The sequence below is a fragment of the Salvelinus namaycush genome, chromosome 31, assembly GCF_016432855.1.
Source record: "Salvelinus namaycush isolate Seneca chromosome 31, SaNama_1.0, whole genome shotgun sequence".
In the NCBI taxonomy this organism is placed as follows: Eukaryota; Metazoa; Chordata; class Actinopteri; order Salmoniformes; family Salmonidae; genus Salvelinus; species Salvelinus namaycush.
Window position 1 is genome coordinate 2,318,070 of NC_052337.1, and position 23,894 is coordinate 2,341,963.

Below are 23,894 nucleotides of genomic sequence, written 5' to 3' on the forward strand. Positions count from 1 at the left end.
TGTCTGCTCACCATAGTACTGTCTGCTCACCATAGTACTGTCTGCTGACCATAGTACTGTCTGATCCCCATAGTACTGTCTGCTCACCATAGTACTGTCTGCTGACCATAGTACTGTCTGCTGACCATAGTACTGTCTGCTGACCATAGTACTGTCTGCTGACCATAGTACTGTCTGCTGACCATAGTACTGTCTGCTGACCATAGTACTGTCTGCTGACCATAGTACTGTCTGCTGACCATAGTACTGTCTGCTCACCATAGTACTGTCTGCTCACCATAGTACTGTCTGCTGACCATAGTACTGTCTGCTGACCATAGTACTGTCTGCTCACCATAGTACTGTCTCCATAGTACTGTCTGATCACCATAGTACTGTCTGCTGACCATAGTACTGTCTGCTGACCATAGTACTGTCTGCTCACCATAGTACTGTCTGATCACCATAGTACTGTCTGCTCACCATAGTACTGTCTGATCACCATAGTACTGTCTGCTGACCATAGTACTGTCTGATCACCATAGTACTGTCTGCTCACCATAGTACTGTCTGCTCACCATAGTACTGTCTGCTGACCATAGTACTGTCTGCTCACCATAGTACTGTCTGCTCACCATAGTACTGTCTGCTGACCATAGTACTGTCTGCTGACCATAGTACTGTCTGATCACCATAGTACTGTCTCCATAGTACTGTCTGATCACCATAGTACTGTCTGCTGACCATAGTACTGTCTGCTCACCATAGTACTGTCTGATCACCATAGTACTGTCTGCTCACCATAGTACTGTCTGCTCACCATAGTACTGTCTGATCACCATAGTACTGTCTGCTGACCATAGTACTGTCTGATCACCATAGTACTGTCTGCTCACCATAGTACTGTCTGCTCACCATAGTACTGTCTGCTGACCATAGTACTGTCTGCTCACCATAGTACTGTCTGCTGACCATAGTACTGTCTGCTCACCATAGTACTGTCTGCTCACCATAGTACTGTCTGATCACCATAGTACTGTCTGCTGACCATAGTAATGTCTGTTGACCATAGTACTGTCTGCTCACCATAGTACTGTCTGCTCACCATAGTACTGTCTGCTCACCATAGTACTGTCTGCTCACCATAGTACTGTCTGCTCACCATAGTACTGTCTGCTGACCATAGTACTGTCTGCTCACCATAGTACTGTCTGCTGACCATAGTACTGTCTGATCACCATAGTACTGTCTGATCACCATAGTACTGTCTCCATAATACTGTCTGCTCACCATAGTACTATCTGCTGACCATAGTACCGTCTGTTCACCTGAATTGGGTTAGTGAAGGTTCTGGAAAAACTGGTTCCGTTTGGTTCCTAGTGAATACACCCCTGGCTAAACTGGGCCCGTTTGGTTCCTAGTGAATACACCCCTGGCTAAACTGGGCCCGTTTGGTTCCTAGTGAATACACCCCTGGCTAAACTGGGCCCGTTTGGTTCCTAGTGAATACACCCCTGGCTAAACTGGGCCCGTTTGGTTCCTAGTGAATACACCCCTAGCTAAACTGGTCCCGTTTGGTTCCTAGTGAATACACCCCTAGCTAAACTGGTCCCGTTTGGTTCCTAGTGAATACACCCCTGGCTAAACTGGGCCCGTTTGGTTCCTAGTGAATACACCCCTGGCTAAACTGGGCCCGTTTGGTTCCTAGTGAATACACCCCTAGCTAAACTGGGCCCGTTTGGTTCCTAGTGAATACACCCCTAGCTAAACTGGGCCCGTTTGGTTCCTAGTGAATACACCCCTAGCTAAACTGGGCCCGTTTGGTTCCTAGTGAATACACCCCTGGCTAAACTGGGCCCGTTTGGTTCCTAGTGAATACACCCCTAGCTAAACTGGGCCTGTTTGGTTCCTAGTGAATACACCCCTAGCTAAACTGGGCCCGTTTGGTTCCTAGTGAATACACCCCTGGCTAAACTGGGCCCGTTTGGTTCCTAGTGAATACACCCCTGGCTAAACTGGCCCCTTTGGTTCCTAGTGAATACACCCCTAGCTAAACTGGGCCCGTTTGGTTCCTAGTGAATACACCCCTAGCTAAACTGGGCCCGTTTGGTTCCTAGTGAATACACCCCTGGCTAAACTGGGCCCGTTTGGTTCCTAGTGAATACACCCCTGGCTAAACTGGGATGTACAATACACATAAACAGATGCTGGCCTACATTATACTTCTCTATCACCCACCACCGGCCCAAATCAGCCCTCCATCCAAAGTAGTCTCCTATTGTACAAACATATGTCAAGGCCTGTCTGAGATTACAGTAGTGTGTAGACAGTAGTATGTAGACAGTAGTATGTAGACAGTAGTGTGTAGACAGTAGTGTGTAGACAGTAGTATGTAGACAGTAGTGTGTAGACAGTAGTATGTAGACAGTATTATGTAGACAGTAGTATGTAGACAGTATTATGTAGACAGTAGTGTGTAGACAGTAGTATGTAGACAGTATTATGTAGACAGTATTATGTAGACAGTATTATGTAGACAGTAGTGTGTAGACAGTAGTGTGTAGACAGTAGTATGTAGACAGTAGTATGTAGACAGTAGTGTGTAGACAGTAGTATGTAGACAGTAGTATGTAGACAGTATTATGTAGACAGTAGTATGTAGACAGTAGTGTGTAGACAGTAGTGTGTAGACAGTAGTGTGTAGACAGTATTATGTACACAGTAGTATGTAGACAGTAGTATGTAGACAGTAGTATGTAGACAGTAGTGTGTAGACAGTAGTGTGTAGACAGTAGTGTGTAGACAGTAGTGTGTAGACAGTAGTGTGTAGACAGTAGTGTGTAGACAGTAGTGTGTAGACAGTAGTGTGTAGACAGTAGTGTGTAGACAGTAGTGTGTAGACAGTAGTGTGTAGACAGTAGTATGTAGACAGTAGTATGTAGACAGTAGTGTGTAGACAGTAGTGTGTAGACAGTAGTGTGTAGACAGTAGTGTGTAGACAGTAGTGTGTAGACAGTAGTGTGTAGACAGTAGTGTGTAGACAGTAGTGTGTAGACAGTAGTATGTAGACAGTAGTGTGTAGACAGTAGTGTGTAGACAGTAGTGTGTAGACAGTAGTATGTAGACAGTAGTATGTAGACAGTATTATGTAGACAGTAGTGTGTAGACAGTAGTGTGTAGACAGTAGTGTGTAGACAGTAGTGTGTAGACAGTAGTATGTAGACAGTAGTATGTAGACAGTAGTATGTAGACAGTATTGTGTAGACAGTAGTGTGTAGACAGTAGTATGTAGACAGTAGTATGTAGACAGTAGTATGTAGACAGTAGTATGTAGACAGTAGTGTGTAGACAGTAGTATGTAGACAGTAGTGTGTAGACAGTAGTATGTAGACAGTATTATGTAGACAGTAGTATGTAGACAGTATTATGTAGACAGTAGTATGTAGACAGTAGTATGTAGACAGTATTATGTAGACAGTAGTATGTAGACAGTAGTATGTAGACAGTAGTATGTAGACAGTAGTATGTAGACAGTAGTATGTAGACAGTATTGTGTAGACAGTAGTATGTAGACAGTAGTGTGTAGACAGTATTATGTAGACAGTAGTATGTAGACAGTAGTGTGTAGACAGTATTATGTAGACAGTATTATGTAGACAGTAGTGTGTAGACAGTAGTATGTAGACAGTAGTATGTAGACAGTAGTGTGTAGACAGTAGTGTGTAGACAGTAGTGTGTAGACAGTAGTGTGTAGACAGTATTATGTAGACAGTAGTATGTAGACAGTAGTGTGTAGACAGTAGTGTGTAGACAGTAGTGTGTAGACAGTAGTGTGTAGACAGTATTATGTAGACAGTATTATGTAGACAGTATTATGTAGACATTAGCGTGTAGACAGTAGTATGTAGACAGTAGTGTGTAGACAGTAGTATGTAGACAGTAGTGTGTAGACAGTAGTGTGTAGACAGTAGTGTGTAGACAGTAGTATGTAGACAGTAGTGTGTAGACAGTAGTGTGTAGACAGTAGTGTGTAGACAGTAGTGTGTAGACAGTAGTGTGTAGACAGTAGTGTGTAGACAGTAGTGTGTAGACAGTATTATGTAGACAGTAGTATGTAGACAGTAGTATGTAGACAGTAGTATGTAGACAGTAGTGTGTAGACAGTAGTATGTAGACAGTAGTGTGTAGACAGTATTATGTAGACAGTAGTGTGTAGACAGTAGTATGTAGACAGTAGTATGTAGACAGTAGTATGTAGACAGTAGTGTGTAGACAGTAGTGTGTAGACAGTAGTGTGTAGACAGTAGTGTGTAGACAGTAGTATGTAGACAGTAGTATGTAGACAGTAGTGTGTAGACAGTAGTATGTAGACAGTAGTGTGTAGACAGTAGTATGTAGACAGTAGTGTGTAGACAGTAGTGTGTAGACAGTAGTATGTAGACAGTAGTATGTAGACAGTAGTGTGTAGACAGTAGTGTGTAGACAGTAGTGTGTAGACAGTAGTGTGTAGACAGTAGTATGTAGACAGTAGTGTGTAGACAGTAGTGTGTAGACAGTATTGTGTAGACAGTAGTGTGTAGACAGTAGTATGTAGACAGTAGTATGTAGACAGTAGTGTGTAGACAGTAGTATGTAGACAGTAGTGTGTAGACAGTATTATGTAGACAGTAGTATGTAGACAGTAGTATGTAGACAGTAGTATGTAGACAGTAGTGTGTAGACAGTAGTATGTAGACAGTAGTATGTAGACAGTAGTGTGTAGACAGTAGTATGTAGACAGTAGTGTGTAGACAGTAGTATGTAGACAGTAGTATGTAGACAGTATTATGTAGACAGTAGTGTGTAGACAGTAGTGTGTAGACAGTAGTGTGTAGACAGTAGTGTGTAGACAGTAGTATGTAGACAGTAGTATGTAGACAGTAGTATGTAGACAGTAGTATGTAGACAGTAGTGTGTAGACAGTAGTATGTAGACAGTAGTATGTAGACAGTAGTGTGTAGACAGTAGTGTGTAGACAGTAGTGTGTAGACAGTAGTGTGTAGACAGTAGTATGTAGACAGTAGTGTGTAGACAGTAGTATGTAGACAGTAGTATGTAGACAGTAGTATGTAGACAGTAGTGTGTAGACAGTATTATGTAGACAGTAGTGTGTAGACAGTAGTATGTAGACAGTAGTATGTAGACAGTAGTGTGTAGACAGTAGTATGTAGACAGTAGTGTGTAGACAGTATTATGTAGACAGTAGTATGTAGACAGTAGTATGTAGACAGTAGTATGTAGACAGTAGTATGTAGACAGTAGTATGTAGACAGTAGTATGTAGACAGTAGTGTGTAGACAGTAGTGTGTAGACAGTAGTGTGTAGACAGTAGTGTGTAGACAGTAGTATGTAGACAGTAGTATGTAGACAGTAGTGTGTAGACAGTAGTGTGTAGACAGTAGTGTGTAGACAGTAGTGTGTAGACAGTATTATGTAGACAGTAGTATGTAGACAGTAGTATGTAGACAGTATTATGTAGACAGTAGTGTGTAGACAGTAGTATGTAGACAGTAGTATGTAGACAGTAGTGTGTAGACAGTAGTATGTAGACAGTAGTGTGTAGACAGTATTATGTAGACAGTAGTATGTAGACAGTAGTATGTAGACAGTAGTATGTAGACAGTAGTGTGTAGACAGTAGTATGTAGACAGTAGTATGTAGACAGTAGTATGTAGACAGTAGTATGTAGACAGTAGTATGTAGACAGTAGTGTGTAGACAGTAGTGTGTAGACAGTAGTGTGTAGACAGTATTATGTAGACAGTAGTATGTAGACAGTATTATGTAGACAGTAGTATGTAGACAGTAGTGTGTAGACAGTAGTATGTAGACAGTAGTGTGTAGACAGTAGTGTGTAGACAGTAGTATGTAGACAGTAGTGTGTAGACAGTAGTATGTAGACAGTAGTGTGTAGACAGTAGTGTGTAGACAGTAGTGTGTAGACAGTAGTATGTAGACAGTAGTATGTAGACAGTAGTATGTAGACAGTAGTGTGTAGACAGTAGTATGTAGACAGTAGTATGTAGACAGTAGTGTGTAGACAGTAGTGTGTAGACAGTAGTATGTAGACAGTATTATGTAGACAGTAGTATGTAGACAGTAGTATGTAGACAGTAGTGTGTAGACAGTAGTATGTAGACAGTAGTGTGTAGACAGTAGTGTGTAGACAGTATTATGTAGACAGTAGTATGTAGACAGTAGTGTGTAGACAGTAGTATGTAGACAGTAGTATGTAGACAGTAGTATGTAGACAGTAGTGTGTAGACAGTAGTATGTAGACAGTGTGTAGACAGTAGTATGTAGACAGTAGTATGTAGACAGTATTATGTAGACAGTAGTGTGTAGACAGTAGTGTGTAGACAGTAGTGTGTAGACAGTAGTGTGTAGACAGTAGTATGTAGACAGTAGTATGTAGACAGTAGTATGTAGACAGTAGTGTGTAGACAGTAGTATGTAGACAGTAGTGTGTAGACAGTAGTGTGTAGACAGTAGTGTGTAGACAGTAGTATGTAGACAGTAGTATGTAGACAGTATTATGTAGACAGTATTATGTAGACAGTAGTGTGTAGACAGTATTGTGTAGACAGTAGTGTGTAGACAGTAGTATGTAGACAGTAGTATGTAGACAGTAGTATGTAGACAGTAGTGTGTAGACAGTAGTGTGTAGACAGTAGTGTGTAGACAGTAGTATGTAGACAGTAGTATGTAGACAGTAGTATGTAGACAGTAGTATGTAGACAGTAGTATGTAGACAGTAGTGTGTAGACAGTATTATGTAGACAGTAGTGTGTAGACAGTAGTATGTAGACAGTAGTATGTAGACAGTATTATGTAGACAGTAGTGTGTAGACAGTAGTATGTAGACAGTAGTATGTAGACAGTATTATGTAGACAGTAGTGTGTAGACAGTAGTATGTAGACAGTAGTGTGTAGACAGTAGTATGTAGACAGTAGTGTGTAGACAGTATTATGTAGACAGTAGTGTGTAGACAGTAGTATGTAGACAGTAGTATGTAGACAGTAGTGTGTAGACAGTAGTGTGTAGACAGTAGTGTGTAGACAGTAGTGTGTAGACAGTAGTGTGTAGACAGTAGTATGTAGACAGTATTATGTAGACAGTATTATGTAGACAGTAGTGTGTAGACAGTAGTATGTAGACAGTAGTATGTAGACAGTATTATGTAGACAGTAGTGTGTAGACAGTAGTGTGTAGACAGTAGTATGTAGACAGTAGTATGTAGACAGTAGTGTGTAGACAGTATTGTGTAGACAGTAGTATGTAGACAGTAGTGTGTAGACAGTAGTATGTAGACAGTAGTGTGTAGACAGTAGTATGTAGACAGTAGTATGTAGACAGTAGTGTGTAGACAGTAGTATGTAGACAGTAGTGTGTAGACAGTAGTGTGTAGACAGTAGTATGTAGACAGTAGTATGTAGACAGTAGTGTGTAGACAGTAGTATGTAGACAGTAGTATGTAGACAGTAGTGTGTAGACAGTATAATGTAGACAGTAGTATGTAGACAGTAGTATGTAGACAGTAGTATGTAGACAGTAGTATGTAGACAGTATTGTGTAGACAGTAGTGTGTAGACAGTAGTGTGTAGACAGTAGTGTGTAGACAGTAGTGTGTAGACAGTAGTGTGTAGACAGTAGTATGTAGACAGTAGTATGTAGACAGTAGTGTGTAGACAGTAGTGTGTAGACAGTAGTGTGTAGACAGTAGTGTGTAGACAGTAGTGTGTAGACAGTAGTGTGTAGACAGTAGTATGTAGACAGTAGTGTGTAGACAGTAGTGTGTAGACAGTATTATGTAGACAGTAGTGTGTAGACAGTAGTATGTAGACAGTAGTGTGTAGACAGTAGTATGTAGACAGTAGTGTGTAGACAGTAGTATGTAGACAGTAGTGTGTAGACAGTATTATGTAGACAGTAGTGTGTAGACAGTAGTGTGTAGACAGTAGTATGTAGACAGTATTATGTAGACAGTAGTATGTAGACAGTATTATGTAGACAGTAGTGTGTAGACAGTATTATGTAGACAGTAGTATGTAGACAGTAGTGTGTAGACAGTAGTATGTAGACAGTAGTATGTAGACAGTAGTATGTAGACAGTAGTATGTAGACAGTATTATGTAGACAGTAGTGTGTAGACAGTATTATGTAGACAGTAGTATGTAGACAGTAGTGTGTAGACAGTAGTATGTAGACAGTAGTATGTAGACAGTAGTGTGTAGACAGTAGTATGTAGACAGTAGTATGTAGACAGTAGTGTGTAGACAGTAGTATGTAGACAGTAGTGTGTAGACAGTAGTGTGTAGACAGTAGTGTGTAGACAGTAGTGTGTAGACAGTAGTGTGTAGACAGTAGTGTAGACAGTATTATGTAGACAGTAGTGTGTAGACAGTAGTATGTAGACAGTAGTGTGTAGACAGTAGTGTGTAGACAGTAGTGTGTAGACAGTATTATGTAGACAGTAGTGTGTAGACAGTATTATGTAGACCGTAGTATGTAGACCGTAGTATGTAGACAGTAGTGTGTAGACAGTAGTGTGTAGACAATATTATGTAGACAGTAGTGTGTAGACAGTAGTATGTAGACAGTAGTGTGTAGACAGTAGTATGTAGACAGTAGTGTGTAGACAGTAGTGTGTAGACAGTAGTATGTAGACAGTAGTGTGTAGACAGTAGTATGTAGACAGTAGTGTGTAGACAGTAGTATGTAGACAGTAGTGTGTAGACAGTATTATGTAGACAGTAGTGTGTAGACAGTAGTGTGTAGACAGTAGTATGTAGACAGTATTATGTAGACAGTAGTATGTAGACAGTATTATGTAGACAGTAGTGTGTAGACAGTATTATGTAGACAGTAGTATGTAGACAGTAGTGTGTAGACAGTAGTATGTAGACAGTAGTATGTAGACAGTAGTATGTAGACAGTAGTATGTAGACAGTATTATGTAGACAGTAGTGTGTAGACAGTATTATGTAGACAGTAGTATGTAGACAGTAGTGTGTAGACAGTAGTATGTAGACAGTAGTATGTAGACAGTAGTGTGTAGACAGTAGTATGTAGACAGTAGTATGTAGACAGTAGTGTGTAGACAGTAGTATGTAGACAGTAGTGTGTAGACAGTAGTGTGTAGACAGTAGTGTGTAGACAGTAGTGTGTAGACAGTAGTGTGTAGACAGTAGTGTAGACAGTATTATGTAGACAGTAGTGTGTAGACAGTAGTATGTAGACAGTAGTGTGTAGACAGTAGTGTGTAGACAGTAGTGTGTAGACAGTATTATGTAGACAGTAGTGTGTAGACAGTATTATGTAGACCGTAGTATGTAGACCGTAGTATGTAGACAGTAGTGTGTAGACAGTAGTGTGTAGACAATATTATGTAGACAGTAGTGTGTAGACAGTAGTATGTAGACAGTAGTGTGTAGACAGTAGTATGTAGACAGTAGTGTGTAGACAGTAGTATGTAGACAGTAGTATGTAGACAGTAGTATGTAGACAGCGTGTAGACAGTAGTGTGTAGACAGTAGTATGTAGACAGCGTGTAGACAGTAGTGTGTAGACAGTAGTGTGTAGACAGCGTGTAGACAGTAGTATGTAGACAGTAGTGTGTAGACAGCGTGTAGACAGTATTATGTAGACAGTAGTGTGTAGACAGTATTATGTAGACAGTAGTATGTAGACAGTAGTATGTAGACAGTAGTGTGTAGACAGTAGTGTGTAGACAGTAGTGTGTAGACAGTAGTGTGTAGACAGTAGTATGTAGACAGTAGTATGTAGACAGTAGTGTGTAGACAGTAGTGTGTAGACAGTAGTGTGTAGACAGTAGTGTGTAGACAGTAGTATGTAGACAGTAGTGTGTAGACAGTAGTATGTAGACAGTAGTGTGTAGACAGTAGTATGTAGACAGCGTGTAGACAGTAGTGTGTAGACAGTAGTGTGTAGACAGTAGTGTGTAGACAGTAGTGTGTAGACAGTAGTATGTAGACAGTAGTGTGTAGACAGTAGTGTGTAGACAGTAGTATGTAGACAGTAGTGTGTAGACAGTAGTGTGTAGACAGTAGTGTGTAGACAGTATTATGTAGACAGTAGTATGTAGACAGTAGTGTGTAGACAGTAGTGTGTAGACAGTAGTGTGTAGACAGTAGTATGTAGACAGTAGTGTGTAGACAGTAGTGTGTAGACAGTAGTGTGTAGACAGTAGTGTGTAGACAGTAGTGTGTAGACAGTAGTATGTAGACAGTAGTGTGTAGACAGTAGTGTGTAGACAGTAGTGTGTAGACAGTAGTGTGTAGACAGTAGTGTGTAGACAGTAGTATGTAGACAGTAGTGTGTAGACAGTAGTGTGTAGACAGTAGTGTGTAGACAGTAGTATGTAGACAGTAGTATGTAGACAGTAGTATGTAGACAGTAGTGTGTAGACAGTAGTATGTAGACAGTAGTATGTAGACAGTAGTATGTAGACAGTAGTATGTAGACAGTAGTGTGTAGACAGTAGTATGTAGACAGTAGTATGTAGACATAATGAATGGCCAGTTCAGTTTTACTGAATGTTTCTGCATATTGTCCAAGTTCTCCAAAGCACCCGGACTAGACTGTCAATCAACAGTCGATCAAACCTTTTTTTAAACCACCACTGCCCCCCCCCCCGTCATCAAAGTTCAACATCATTTTAAGCTTTATTTCTGTTTAACTGTATTATCTACAATGTGAGAATGTTGTTAACCTGAGGTGTATTGTGTTGTTGTCTAGAAAGTGGGCTGTGACCGGATCCTGAGTTCGATGGCAAGAGAGGACCACTGTGGGATGTGTAACGGCAATGGCAAGTCTTGTAAGGTCATCAAGGGGGACTTCAACCACACCAAAGGAGCAGGTACTGTACCGTCAGTACCCTCACTCACCCCTCCTCAGTAGGTTTAGGGCAACCTTGCCCCTAGACGCTGATCTTGTGTCAGTTTAGCATTTTCCCCCACTAATGGTTAAGGTTAGGATTCGGGGAAGAGGAAGCTGATCTAAGATCTGTACCTAGGGGAATCTTCAAAATGACTGCAGCAACTGCTGCGTATACTGTAACGTTACCTCTGGCTGCCAATCTCCCTCGGTTTGTCTTAGAGAGTCTCACAGAACTGGACTTTATCTCCTAACAAGCTGTAGCGCTATTACAGGGAATGTTCTTAAAATTTGAATGAAGTGTTGAATTACTGTTGATAAACTCCCTAAATGATTTACATCCAAGTTGGATGGAACTTTGATTGAACTTTTATGGATCATTCATCACTTTCTATTGTAGCTTGTTGGTTAAAACATATTGGCTGCATGTTTAAGCAATAAGGCCCGGGGGGTGTGGTATATGGCCAATATACCACGGCTAAGGGCTGTTCTTGGGCACGACGCAACGCGGAGTGCCTGGATACAGCCCTTAGCAGGGGTATATTGGCCATATATCACAAACCCCCGAGGTGCCTTATTGCTATTATAAACTGATTACCAACGTAACTAGAGCAGTACAAATAAATGTTTTGTCATACCCATGGTATACAGTCTGATATACCACGGCTGTCAGCCAATCAGCATTCAGGGCCTGACCCACCCAGTTTATAATGCTCTATAATCATTTTTACATTTAAGTCATTTAGCAGATGCTCTTATCCAGAGTTACTTACAGTAGTGAGAAAACATTTTTTTTGTTTTTTTCCCCCCATACTGGTCCCCCAGTGGGAATTGAACCCACAACCCTGGCATTGCTAGTGTCATGCTCTACCAACTGAGCCACATGGTACCAGTACGGGGGAAAAAGTAATGACATTATTATTACTACCAATAAAGGTTTACCACAGCCCAAGGAGAGAGCGAGAGAAAAGAGGAAGGAATTACAGCTCTTCTCTTTTTTTCACACGGGGTCCGATTATTAAAACTCATCATTATTCACAAGAGACACAGTTAAGTATCAAACGTATCAGTCAAACAGGATGTGTATCTCTCACGTCACAAACGGACAGTTTTTTAGTGAGGTCATTCATTACTTGCAGAGTTATTTTCTGCTCCCCCCCCCCAAAAAAAGGACCCAGCCTCTCCTGCACGGACCCTGAATCAGCACTAAGCTGTATCTTAAAGACTGGACAAAGTTTACAAATCACCCTTTTGAATACTACTTCAAAGCAAGTTCAGATAACACAGCGACAATGTCAACATCCGTGTGATGAATGGCTATGGCTCGGCAACGGTGAGGAACACCTTCTCGACCTTGAACGGATCTCATTCATACGTACTCAAGCTCCCCGGACCACGCTAGGCTAACTGTGACCATCAGTTAGGTCACAGGGGGACCCCACACATAGATCCATTCACGGCCTGTGATCACGAGCACAGGGGGTAGAGACACACACGAACACACAGTACAGTACTGTAGCTCTTCCAGTCAACCCTATCTGGCTCTCTTAGAAGTGAAGTGACTGAACTGTACGTTACATGTACACATGATACTAGTGAGCTAGATAGTTCTAGTGCAGGCATGGACCCAACAACCGTACAGTTACATCCCTACCACCTACCCCCCCCCCCCCCCCCCCCCCCATCTCTCTCTCTCTCTACCTCTCTCTTTATCTCTTGCTCTCTCTCTCTCTCTCTCTCTACCTCTCTCTTTATCTCTCGCTCTCTCTCTACCTCTCTCTTTATCTCTCTCTCTCTCTCTACCTCTCTCTTTATCTCCCTCTCTCTCTCTACCTCTCTCTCTCTACCTCTCTATCTCTCTCTCTCTACCTCTCTCTTTATCTCTCTCTATCTCTCTCTCTCTCTCTCTACCCACCCCATCTCTTCTCTCTCTCTCTCTCTACCCACCCCATCTCTTCTCTCTCTCTCTCTCTACCCACCCCACCCCATCTCTCTCTCTCTCTCTCTCTCTCTCTCTACCTCTCTCTCTCTCTCTTTATCTCTCTCTCTCTCTACATATCTCTCTCTCTCTACCTCTCTCTCTCTCTCTCTACCTCTACCTCTCTCTTTATCTCTCTCTCTCTACCTCTCTCTTTATCTCTCTCAAATTCAAATTCAAGCTGCTTTATTGGCATGAAAAACATTGTGTCAATATTGCCAAAGCAACAATGTATACAATATACAATATACATTGTAATAAAAAAAATAAAAAAATAAACTATAACTAACTTATAACTAAATAACGGTCATCTTCACCATTACATCGGTACTACAACTACTATCATCATTACCACCACTATCACCACCACCATCATTAAACTGCTATCATTACCATTACCACCCATACCACTACTATTTGGAATGATAAACAACAATAATAATAGTAATAACAATAACAGTAATAACAATAACAGTCATAATAAGTAAGTTACTGCTTACTATGCAGATGTTATTATTCAGTGTCCCTCAGGCTATGGCAGGCAAATACATATTTGGCTGCAAGAGGAGCCATTGCTCCTTCGCCCATGAGTATTTTTAGTTTTTCCTCTGGGTTTAATAAGTTAAAATTTGGAATAAATGTAGTCATTTCTGTGAATAATGAATCTCTTGGTGAGGAATATTTATCACAGTAAAGGAGAAAGTGCATCTCTGTTTCTACCTCCCCTGTCGTGCAGTGACCACATACACGCTCCTCTTTGGGTAGCCATGTCTTTTTATGTCTGCCGGTTTCTATTGCCAATCGGTGGTCACTCAGCCTGTCTCTCTCTCTCTCTCTCTCTCTCTCTCTCTCTCTCTTTATATCTCTTTCTCTACCTCTCTCTTTATCTCTCTCTCTCTCTCTCTTTATCTCTCTCTCTCTCTATCTCTATCTCTCTCTCTCTCTCTCTCTCTCTACCTCTCTCTTTATCTCTCTCTCTCTCTACCTCTCTCTTTATCTCTCTCTCTCTCTTTATCTCTCTCTCTCTCTACCTCTTTCTTTATCTCTCTCTCTACCTCTCTCTCTCTCTTTATCTCTCTATCTCTCTCTCTACCTCTCTCTCTCTCTCTCTACCTCTCTCTTTATCTCTCTCTACCTCTCTCTCTACCTCTCTCTTTATCTCTCTCTACCTCTCTCTTTATCTCTCTCCCTCTCTCTACATCTCTCTCTCTACCTCTCTCTTTATCTCTCTCTACCCCTCTCTCTCTCTCTCTCTCTACCCCTCTCTCTCTCTCTCTCTCTACCTCTCACTCTCTCTCTCTCTCCACCTCTTTCCCCTCAGGCTATGTGGAAGCTGTGATCATCCCCAAAGGGGCCAGGAGAATCAGAGTGGTGGAGGAAAAGCCTGCACAGAGTTATTTGGGTAAGATACGGACCGCTGTTGCTTTGAACAGGGTGATACAGTAGCAAACAACTCTCTTGAATCTAGCAGTAGTCGTTTGTATGTCTCTAATATAGTGCCCATTTGACTTTAAATATAACACATTCTATAGCAGGTGTCTCAAACTCATTTTGTCTGGGAAGCACATTTTCTCTTCACCGAAGTCCAGAGGGCCGCACTGCAATTGATGTAGGCTATATATCCGTATGGCCACCTCATCCAGCTTTACAGCGAGAGCACCTCTCATCACTCCTCTCAACACTCCTCTCATCACTCCTCTCAACCACTCCTCTCAACCACTCCTCTCAACCACTCCTCTCAACCACTCCTCTCAACCACTCCTCTCAACCACTCCTCTCAACCACTCCTCTCAACCACTCCTCTCACCACTCCTCTCAACCACTCCTCTCAACCACTCCTCTCAACCACTCCTCTCAACCACTCCTCTCAACCACTCCTCTCAACCACTCCTCTCAACCACTCCTCTCAACCACTCCTCTCAACCACTCCTCTCAACCACTCCTCTCAACCACTCCTCTCAACCACTCCTCTCATCACTTGGTCCGTTCAAGTCGCTGCTCTTGGATCAGTCCTTCCCCATCTGAAGAGAGAGAACACTTAAGCCGGGCGTACACTGCACGATTTTGGCCCCGATTTAGCTGTCCCAGACAAGTTTTTGAGATCGTAGACAAAATCCCCATGTCGTTGCCTACTTGGGGTTACGGTCGTCACCGACGCTCGTTTAATGTGAGCGGGTCAGAGAGCCAATCTGAGGGTCCCGTCTTTGAGTCGTCCCAGAGGTCCTGTTATTTTCAAACATGTTTTATTTTATCGGTACAAATACTGCAACACTCTTGTATTGTGAGGTGTGCAACGTCAAGTTTTGAGAAAGGTGATCAGCAATAGCCAATGAGAGAAGAAGACAGTGATATGATGACGTTGTATCGCATCACCCAGAATGTGTAGTCTCCAATGATGTATATACACCATGGATTGCTGATGCTATGTATTAGCCAATGAGAGGCTTTGAAGCCACCGACGAACCTATGTATTAGCCAATGAGAGGCTTTGAAGCCACCGACGAACAGTGACATCAGTCCTTAAAAAGAAAATGATGCTTTAAGGAAAATGTTTTTGTATATATTTTCTTTTTTTATGTTTAGCTCACATAATATAATGTTAAAAGTATCCATTAAGGTGTCTGTAATAGAATAATCATGGTAAAACCAATGTAGACATTAATAAATGCATTTCTCTAGCTGGCAAAATATTTTTTTTACAACACTGGGGGAGTGCCAAGATGGAGGTGAATCGGCTTCAAAACAGCGCTGTTAGGTATCTAGTGTATAAATAAATCATTGGTGGACTCTCGAGCAGGAGTGATGACTACTACTAGCCTACTAGTATGCTTACTCTGAAGTTCACAAGCAATGTTATTCAATTCGAAATGTATTGAAGCTGCTTTGAGCCACAGCTCGTTATAGCTACACAATCTAATCACATCATTGTTTTCACGAGACAGCAGGGTTTCCAGAATCCTCACGACCAACTGAAGAACCTATAGTGTGTGACCACCATCTGCCAGAATGTTTAGTGTGTGCACGACTACGTTGGGAAGACAAAAAAAAACGTAATGAAAGACGTTTGTTTAATGTGATAGGCTCAGCGATGTTAAGCTTTTGAAAGTCGTGTAGTGTACGCCTGGTATTACTCCCCCAGCTCCTACACATCTATACAGAGATCACCCTTCTCATCTTTCATGTGCCCAGTCCACTCTCTCTTAGATAAGTCCTTCCCCCAGCTTTAGTGAGAGAGCGTTACTCCCCCAGCTTTCGAGTCTCACTAACTTCCTGAACTCATCCACATTTCCTCTCATCTTTCACGTGCCCAATCCACTGCTCTCAGATTAGTCCTTCAGCCAGCTTTAGTGAGAGAGCATTAGTTCCCCAGCTCCACACATCTCCTCTCATCTCTCATATGGCTGTCTTTCAGATGTCTCTCTTTCAGATGACTCCTAGTGTAACCACACAACACAAGCCCTGTGCTGTATCCATATGTCTAATATGTGTCAGCAGACCTGCCTGCTATCAGGGAATAATATGTCTCAAGTGGCACCCTATTCCCTATGTAGTGCACTACTTATAGCCATTTGGGATTCAACCTGACTGTTTTCCTCCCCTGCCTGCCAGCGTCCTGACTCCTGCCTTTCATGTGATTAGGAACCACGAGGCGGCTCACTTCGATTACACTGAGAGGCTGTTGGGGCAGTCCTCTCTACTTCCCCAGAGTCACTACTTCTCCCTCCTCTCTACTTCCCCAGAGTCTTTACTTCCCCCTCCTCTCTACTTCCCCCTCCTCTCTACTTCCCCCTCCTCTCTACTTCCCCAGTCTCGGTACTTCCCCAGAGCCGGTACTTCCCCAGTCTCGGTACTTCCCCCGCCTCTCTACTTCCCCAGAGTCTCTACTTCCCCAGAGTCTCTACTTCCCCAGACTCTCTACTTCCCCAGACTCTCTACTTCCCCAGACTCTCTACTTCCCCAGACCCTCTACTTAGTGTGAGATGAGCAACGTCAAGTTTTGAGAAAGGTGATCAGCAATAGCCAATGAGAGAAGAAGCCAGTGAGATGATGACGTTGTATTGTATCACCCAGAATGTGTAGACTCCAATGATGTATATAAACCATGGATTGCTGATGCTATGTATTAGCCAATGAGAGGCTTTGAAGCCACCGAGGAACAGGGACATTAGTACTTGAAAAACAATGATGCTTAAAGGAGTCTCTACTTTCCCTCCTCTCTACTTCCCCCTCCTCTCTACTTCTCCCGCCTCTCTACTTCCCCAGAGTCTCTACTTCCCCAGAGTCTCTACTTCCCCAGAGTCTCTACTTCTCCCGCCTCTCTACTTCTCCAGTCTCTACTTCCCCAGAGTCTCTACTTCTCCCGCCTCTCTACTTCTCCAGAGTCTCTACTTCCCCAGAGTTTCTACTTCTCCCTCCTCTCTACTTCTCCCTCCTCTCTACTTCTCCCTCCTCTCTACTTCTCCCTCCTCTCTACTTCTCCCTCCTCTCTACTTCTCCCTCCTCTCTACTTCCCCAAGGTCTCTACTTCCCCAATGTCTCTACTTCCCCTCCTCTCTACTTCCCCAGAGTCTCTACTTCCCCAGAGTCTCTACTTCCCCAGAGTCTCTACTTCCCCAGAGTCTCTACTTCCCCAGAGTCTCTACTTTGTCCTCCTCTCTACTACCCCCTCCCCTCTACTTCCCCAGAGTCTCTACTTCTCCCGCCTCTCTACTTTGTCCTCCTCTCTACTTCCCCAGAGTCTCTACTTCCCCAGAGTCTCTACTTCCCCAGAGTCTCTACTTTGTCCTCCTCTCTACTACCCCCTCCTCTCTACTTCCCCAGAGTCTCTACTTCCCCCGCCTCTCTACTTCCCCCGCCTCTCTACTTCCCCAGAGTCTCTACTTCTCCCGCCTCTCTACTTCCCCAGAGTCTCTACTTCCCCAGAGTCTCTACTTCTCCCTCCTCTCTACTTCCCCCTCCTCTCTACTTCCCCAGAGTCTCTACTTCTCCCACCTCTCTACTTCTCCCACCTCTCTACTTCCCCCTCCTCTCTACTTCTCCAGAGTCTCTACTTCCCCAGAGTCTCTACTTCCCCAGAGTCTCTACTTCTCCCACCTCTCTACTTCCCCATAGTTTCTACTTCCCCCGCCTCTCTACTTCCCCAGAGTCTCTACTTCTCCCGCCTCTCTACTTCCCCAGAGTCTCTACTTCTCCCTCGTCTCTACTTCTCCCGCCTCTCTACTTCCCCAGAGTCTCTACTTCTCCCGCCTCTCTACTTCCCCAGAGTCTCTACTTCCCCAGAGTCTCTACTTCCCCCGCCTCTCTACTTCCCCCTCCTCTCTACTACCCCCTCCTCTCTACTTCCCCAAGGTCTCTACTTCCCAGAGTCTCTACTTCACCAGAGTCTCTACTTCACCAGAGTCTCTACTTCACCAGAGGCTCTACTTCACCAGAGGCTCTACTTCACCAGAGGCTCTACTTCACCAGAGGCTCTACTTCACCAGAGGCTCTACTTCACCAGAGGCTCTACTTCCCCCTCCTCTCTACTACCCCCTCCTCTCTACTACCCCCTCCTCTCTACTACCCCTCCTCTCTACTTCCCCAGTGTCTCTGCTTCCCCACCACCATTCCTTCCTCACTCCCCATTCGCTAAGCCATCCCTCTCCACCCTCCCAGGATGCCAATCTGCTAAGGAGAAGCCAAATGAGTTCAAACGCATGTAGAGGGAAGAGTGATAAGATTGGACAAGAGGTTACTGTTAGGATTCTGGCGAGTGTGTGTGTGTGTGTGTGTGTGTGTGTGTGTGTGTGTGTGTGTGTGTGTGTGTGTGTGTGTGTGTGAAGAGAATAACACCATTCTACAGTATGTTGTAGAATACATTATCAAAGGAGATAAACAAGGTTCAATTGTTGTAAATATATATTGACGTTTCAAATAATGAAGGACCTCACATCTAAACACGTCTAAGATGAAGGACCTCACAGCTAAACACGTCTAAGATGAAGGACCTCACAGCTAAACACGTCTAAGATGAAGGCCTCACAGCTAAACACGTCTAAGATGAAGGACCTCACAGCTAAACACGTCTAAGATGAAGGACCTCACATCTAAACACGTCTAAGATGAAGGACCTCACAGCTAAACACGTCTAAGATGAAGGACCTCACAGCTAAACACGTCTAAGATGAAGGACCTCACAGCTAAACACGTCTAAGATGAAGGACCTCACAGCTAAACACGTCTAAGATGAAGGACCTCACATCTAAACACGTCTAAGATGAAGGACCTCACATCTAAACACGTCTAAGATGAAGGACCTCACATCTAAACACGTCTAAGATGAAGGACCTCACAGCTAAACACGTCTAAGATGAAGGACCTCACAGCTAAACACGTCTAAGATGAAGGACCTCACAGCTAAACACGTCTAAGATGAAGGACCTCACAGCTAAACACGTCTAAGATGAAGGACCTCACAGCTAAACACGTCTAAGATGAAGGACCTCACATCTAAACACGTCTAAGATGAAGGAGCTCACAGCTAAACACGTCTAAGATGAAGGCCTCACATCTAAACACGTCTAAGATGAAGGACCTCACATCTAAGCACATCTAAGATGAAGGACCTCACATCTAAACACGTCTAAGATGAAGGACCTCACAGCTAAACACGTCTAAGATGAAGGACCTCACAGCTAAACACGTCTAAGATGAAGGCCTCACAGCTAAACACGTCTAAGATGAAGGACCTCACAGCTAAACACGTCTAAGATGAAGGACCTCACAGCTAAACACGTCTAAGATGAAGGACCTCACAGCTAAACACGTCTAAGATGAAGGACCTCACAGCTAAACACGTCTAAGATGAAGGCCTCACAGCTAAACACGTCTAAGATGAAGGACCTCACAGCTAAACACGTCTAAGATGAAGGACCTCACATCTAAACACGTCTAAGATGAAGGACCTCACAGCTAAACACGTCTAAGATGAAGGACCTCACATCTAAACACGTCTAAGATGAAGGACCTCACATCTAAACACGTCTAAGATGAAGGACCTCACAGCTAAACACGTCTAAGATGAAGGACCTCACATCTAAACACGTCTAAGATGAAGGACCTCACATCTAAACACGTCTAAGATGAAGGACCTCACATCTAAACACGTCTAAGATGAAGGACCTCACAGCTAAACACGTCTAAGATGAAGGACCTCACAGCTAAACACGTCTAAGATGAAGGACCTCACATCTAAACACGTCTAAGATGAAGGACCTCACAGCTAAACACGTCTAAGATGAAGGACCTCACATCTAAACACGTCTAAGATGAAGGCCTCACAGCTAAACACGTCTAAGATGAAGGCCTCACATCTAAACACGTCTAAGATGAAGGACCTCACATCTAAACACGTCTAAGATGAAGGACCTCACATCTAAACACGTCTAAGATGAAGGACCTCACAGCTAAACACGTCTAAGATGAAGGACCTCACATCTAAACACGTCTAAGATGAAGGACCTCACAGCTAAACACGTCTAAGATGAAGGACCTCACATCTAAACACGTCTAAGATGAAGGCCTCACAGCTAAACACGTCTAAGATGAAGGCCTCACATCTAAACACGTCTAAGATGAAGGACCTCACATCTAAACACGTCTAAGATGAAGGACCTCACATCTAAACACATCTAAGATGAAGGCCTCACAGCTAAACACGTCTAAGATGAAGGAGCTCACAGCTAAACACGTCTAAGATGAAGGACCTCACAGCTAAACACGTCTAAGATGAAGGACCTCACAGCTAAACACGTCTAAGATGAAGGACCTCACATCTAAACACGTCTAAGATGAAGGACCTCACATCTAAACACGTCTAAGATGAAGGCCTCACAGCTAAACACGTCTAAGATGAAGGAGCTCACAGCTAAACACTTCTAAGATGAAGGACCTCACAGCTAAACACGTCTAAGATGAAGGACCTCACAGCTAAACACGTCTAAGATGAAGGACCTCACAGCTAAACACATCTAAGATGAAGGACCACAGCTAAACACGTCTAAGATGAAGGACCTCACATCTAAACACGTCTAAGATGAAGGACCTCACATCTAAACACGTCTAAGATGAAGGACCTCACATCTAAACACGTCTAAGATGAAGGACCTCACAGCTAACACGTCTAAGATGAAGGACCTCACAGCTAAACACGTCTAAGATGAAGGCCTCACAGCTAAACACGTCTAAGATGAAGGACCTCACAGCTAAACACGTCTAAGATGAAGGCCTCACATCTAAACACGTCTAAGATGAAGGACATCACAGCTAAACACGTCTAAGATGAAGGCCTCACATCTAAACACGTCTAAGATGAAGGACCTCACAGCTAAACACGTCTAAGATGAAGGCCTCACATCTAAACACGTCTAAGATGAAGGACCTCACATTAACACGTCTAACAGAATAAGGCCTCACATCTAAACACGTCTAAGATGAAGGACCTCACAGCTAAACACGTCTAAGATGAAGGCCTCACATCTAAACACGTCTAAGATGAAGGACCTCACAGCTAAACACGTCTAAGATGAAGGACCACAGCTAAACACGTCTAAGATGAAGGACCTCACATCTAAACACGTCTAAGATGAAGGACCTCACATCTAAACACGTCTAAGATGAAGGCCTCACATCTAAGTGGTAAACAGAACTTTGGCCAGACTGTTGCCTTGTATTTTTCCTCCCTCACAGTATCAACAACATCCGTCCACAGAGTGGGTACAAGTTACATGTGCATCAAAACAGTGGAAACATCCCAAAATGGTACTCTATTCACTATATAATGGACTACATTTAACCAGAGCCCATGAATTACTATCTAGGGAATAGGGTGCCATTTGGGACTGTAACCATTAAGTCCCAAATGATCTCTGCTGCATTTCCTTGTTTACTTTCTGCAGCACTCAAAGACACAAACAAGCATTCCATCAACAGCGACTGGAAGATAGACCGCCCAGGAGCCTTCAACATGGCGGGCACCACCGTTCACTACGTCCGGAGAGGACTGTGGGAGAAAATGTCAGCCAGAGGTCCCACTACCTCTCCGCTGCATCTCATGGTGAATTACTTCCTTATTTCCTTATGTCTCTGTAAACCTGGGTTCAAATACTATTTGGAATCTTTGAACCTACTTTCAGCGTTTGCTTTAGCCTGCCTGGAGTGGCTCAGTTGTTAGAGCAATGGCACTTGCAATGCCAGGGTTGTGGGTTCGATTCCCTCGGGCCATTAGTATCAATGGAAAAGGTATGCATTCACTACTGTATGTTGCTCTGGATAAGAGTGTCTGCTGATGTGCAGGGTTTTCACTTATGGGACTTTTCTGTTGGTTCCATTACAACAATCAAGCTCAATGAAGCACATCATTTTTAAGTGATTTCAGATTATACTTGAACTCAGGGCTGCTCTGTGGGTTTACATCCATTTGTGGTCACGTCCCCTAGTCCTGAGGTGCTACCAGGGCTACGCAGTTTCATTATTGTGGTCACGTCCCCTAGTCCTGAGGTGCTACCAGGGCTACGCAGTTTCATTATTGTGGTCACGTCCCCTAGTCCTGAGGTGCTACCAGGGCTACGCAGTTTCATTATTGTGGTCACGTCCCCTAGTCCTGAGGTGCTACCAGGGCTACGCAGTTTCATTTTATTGTGGTCACTCCCTAGTCCTAGGTGTCCATGCCAGCTACACTAGAGTCTTAGTATATTGTGCTGTACACTTTCCCTCCTAGGTGCTTAGTTGATTGGTCTCTCGCGGTTACTACGTTTCTTATCATGGCTCAGCAGGCGTCACATAGCACGTCCCCAGTCCGAGGCTACCAGGCTACGCAGTTCCTTATTGTGGTCACGTCCCCTAGTCCTGAGGTGCTACAGGGCTAGCAGTTTCATTATTGTGGTCACGTCCCCTTGTCCTGAGGTGCTACCAGGGCTACGCAGTTTCATTATTGTGGTCACGTCCCCTAGTCCTGAGGTGCTACCAAGGCTAATGTCTAATGGAACTACGGAATTTCTGGTGGTACTATATCCACAGGTGGAAGCGCACACCCCATATGTCAGGTCAGGTTGTGAGTTGGCCTGTGACCAGCCTGGCAGCCTGAGCGCAGACGCGATTAATGATTGAGGATATGATTGGCTGCACGGCTGCCGTTATTAGCTGGCTGGGGCTAGTGACAGCTCTGTCATTGCTGTGGTATAATTGGGTTATATGGATATGATAGCCTCCTGACAACTACTAATGAGATTATGTTAACGGGGGGGGGGGGGGGGGGAGAGGTGTGCATCATGATAAATCGGGTCCTGCACAGTGGTTTCATGAAGTAATAAATGTTAATTGATAACAGTAGTGTGTGGGCGGCAATATGATATCAAATCAATACGATATCAAATCAATACGATATCAAATCAATACGATATCAAATCAATACGATATCAAATCATGTCTCAGTGGTTTTGGAAAGTGTCTCTTCAAAAACAGTTGTTTGTTTCTTCTCCATTTTGGAAATGAAGTGTATGTATTGTAATGTTTTTATTTCAATGTATTTACAGAGGAAGTAGTCTTTTGAGAAGCTATGCAGCGTTTGTGTACTTTTTTCTGAAACAACCCCTAGTCCCTAAACCCTAGTCCCTAACCCCTAGTCCCTAGTCCCTAAACCCTAGTCCCTAACCCCTAGTTTCTTGCCCCTAGCCAGGGATACTCAAATCTGGACCTCGAGTCCAGTTCCAAATCTGATTTGAATGTTTTACCTGGTAGTTAATTGTACTCACATGGTACCCCAGGTTTAAACCAGTCCCTTACTAAATTGCAAGAATGAAAATCAGTTTGGAACTGGACTCGAGGTCCAGATGTGTGTATCCCTGGACACGTCATGTAAATCTGGAATATGGCCGTAGCTCCACCTTGCCCTCCACATTGATAGGCTAGTTGGAATTTACCTATTAAATTATTTTTTCATGGCTGCTCAGGGTGTCCACGAGCT

The 23,894-nt window shown here is 43.3% G+C and overlaps 1 protein-coding gene and 1 non-coding gene across 2 annotated transcripts in view; one reads left to right on the plus strand and one right to left on the minus strand.

Moving 5' to 3' along the window:
* The window catches only part of LOC120026145 (A disintegrin and metalloproteinase with thrombospondin motifs 19-like), a 161,022-nt gene that overhangs the window by 136,619 nt on the left and 509 nt on the right, over nt 1-23,894 (plus strand). Inside the window, exons 15-17 of the mRNA XM_038970966.1 lie at nt 10,777-10,897; nt 14,214-14,294; nt 21,829-21,986. Of these exons, the coding sequence (XP_038826894.1) occupies nt 10,777-10,897; nt 14,214-14,294; nt 21,829-21,986 (360 nt within the window). The remainder of the gene's footprint in view (nt 1-10,776; nt 10,898-14,213; nt 14,295-21,828; nt 21,987-23,894) is intronic.
* Nucleotides 11,729-11,805, minus strand: trnaa-agc. The gene has a single exon. It is a non-coding gene; the product is annotated as a tRNA-Ala (tRNA).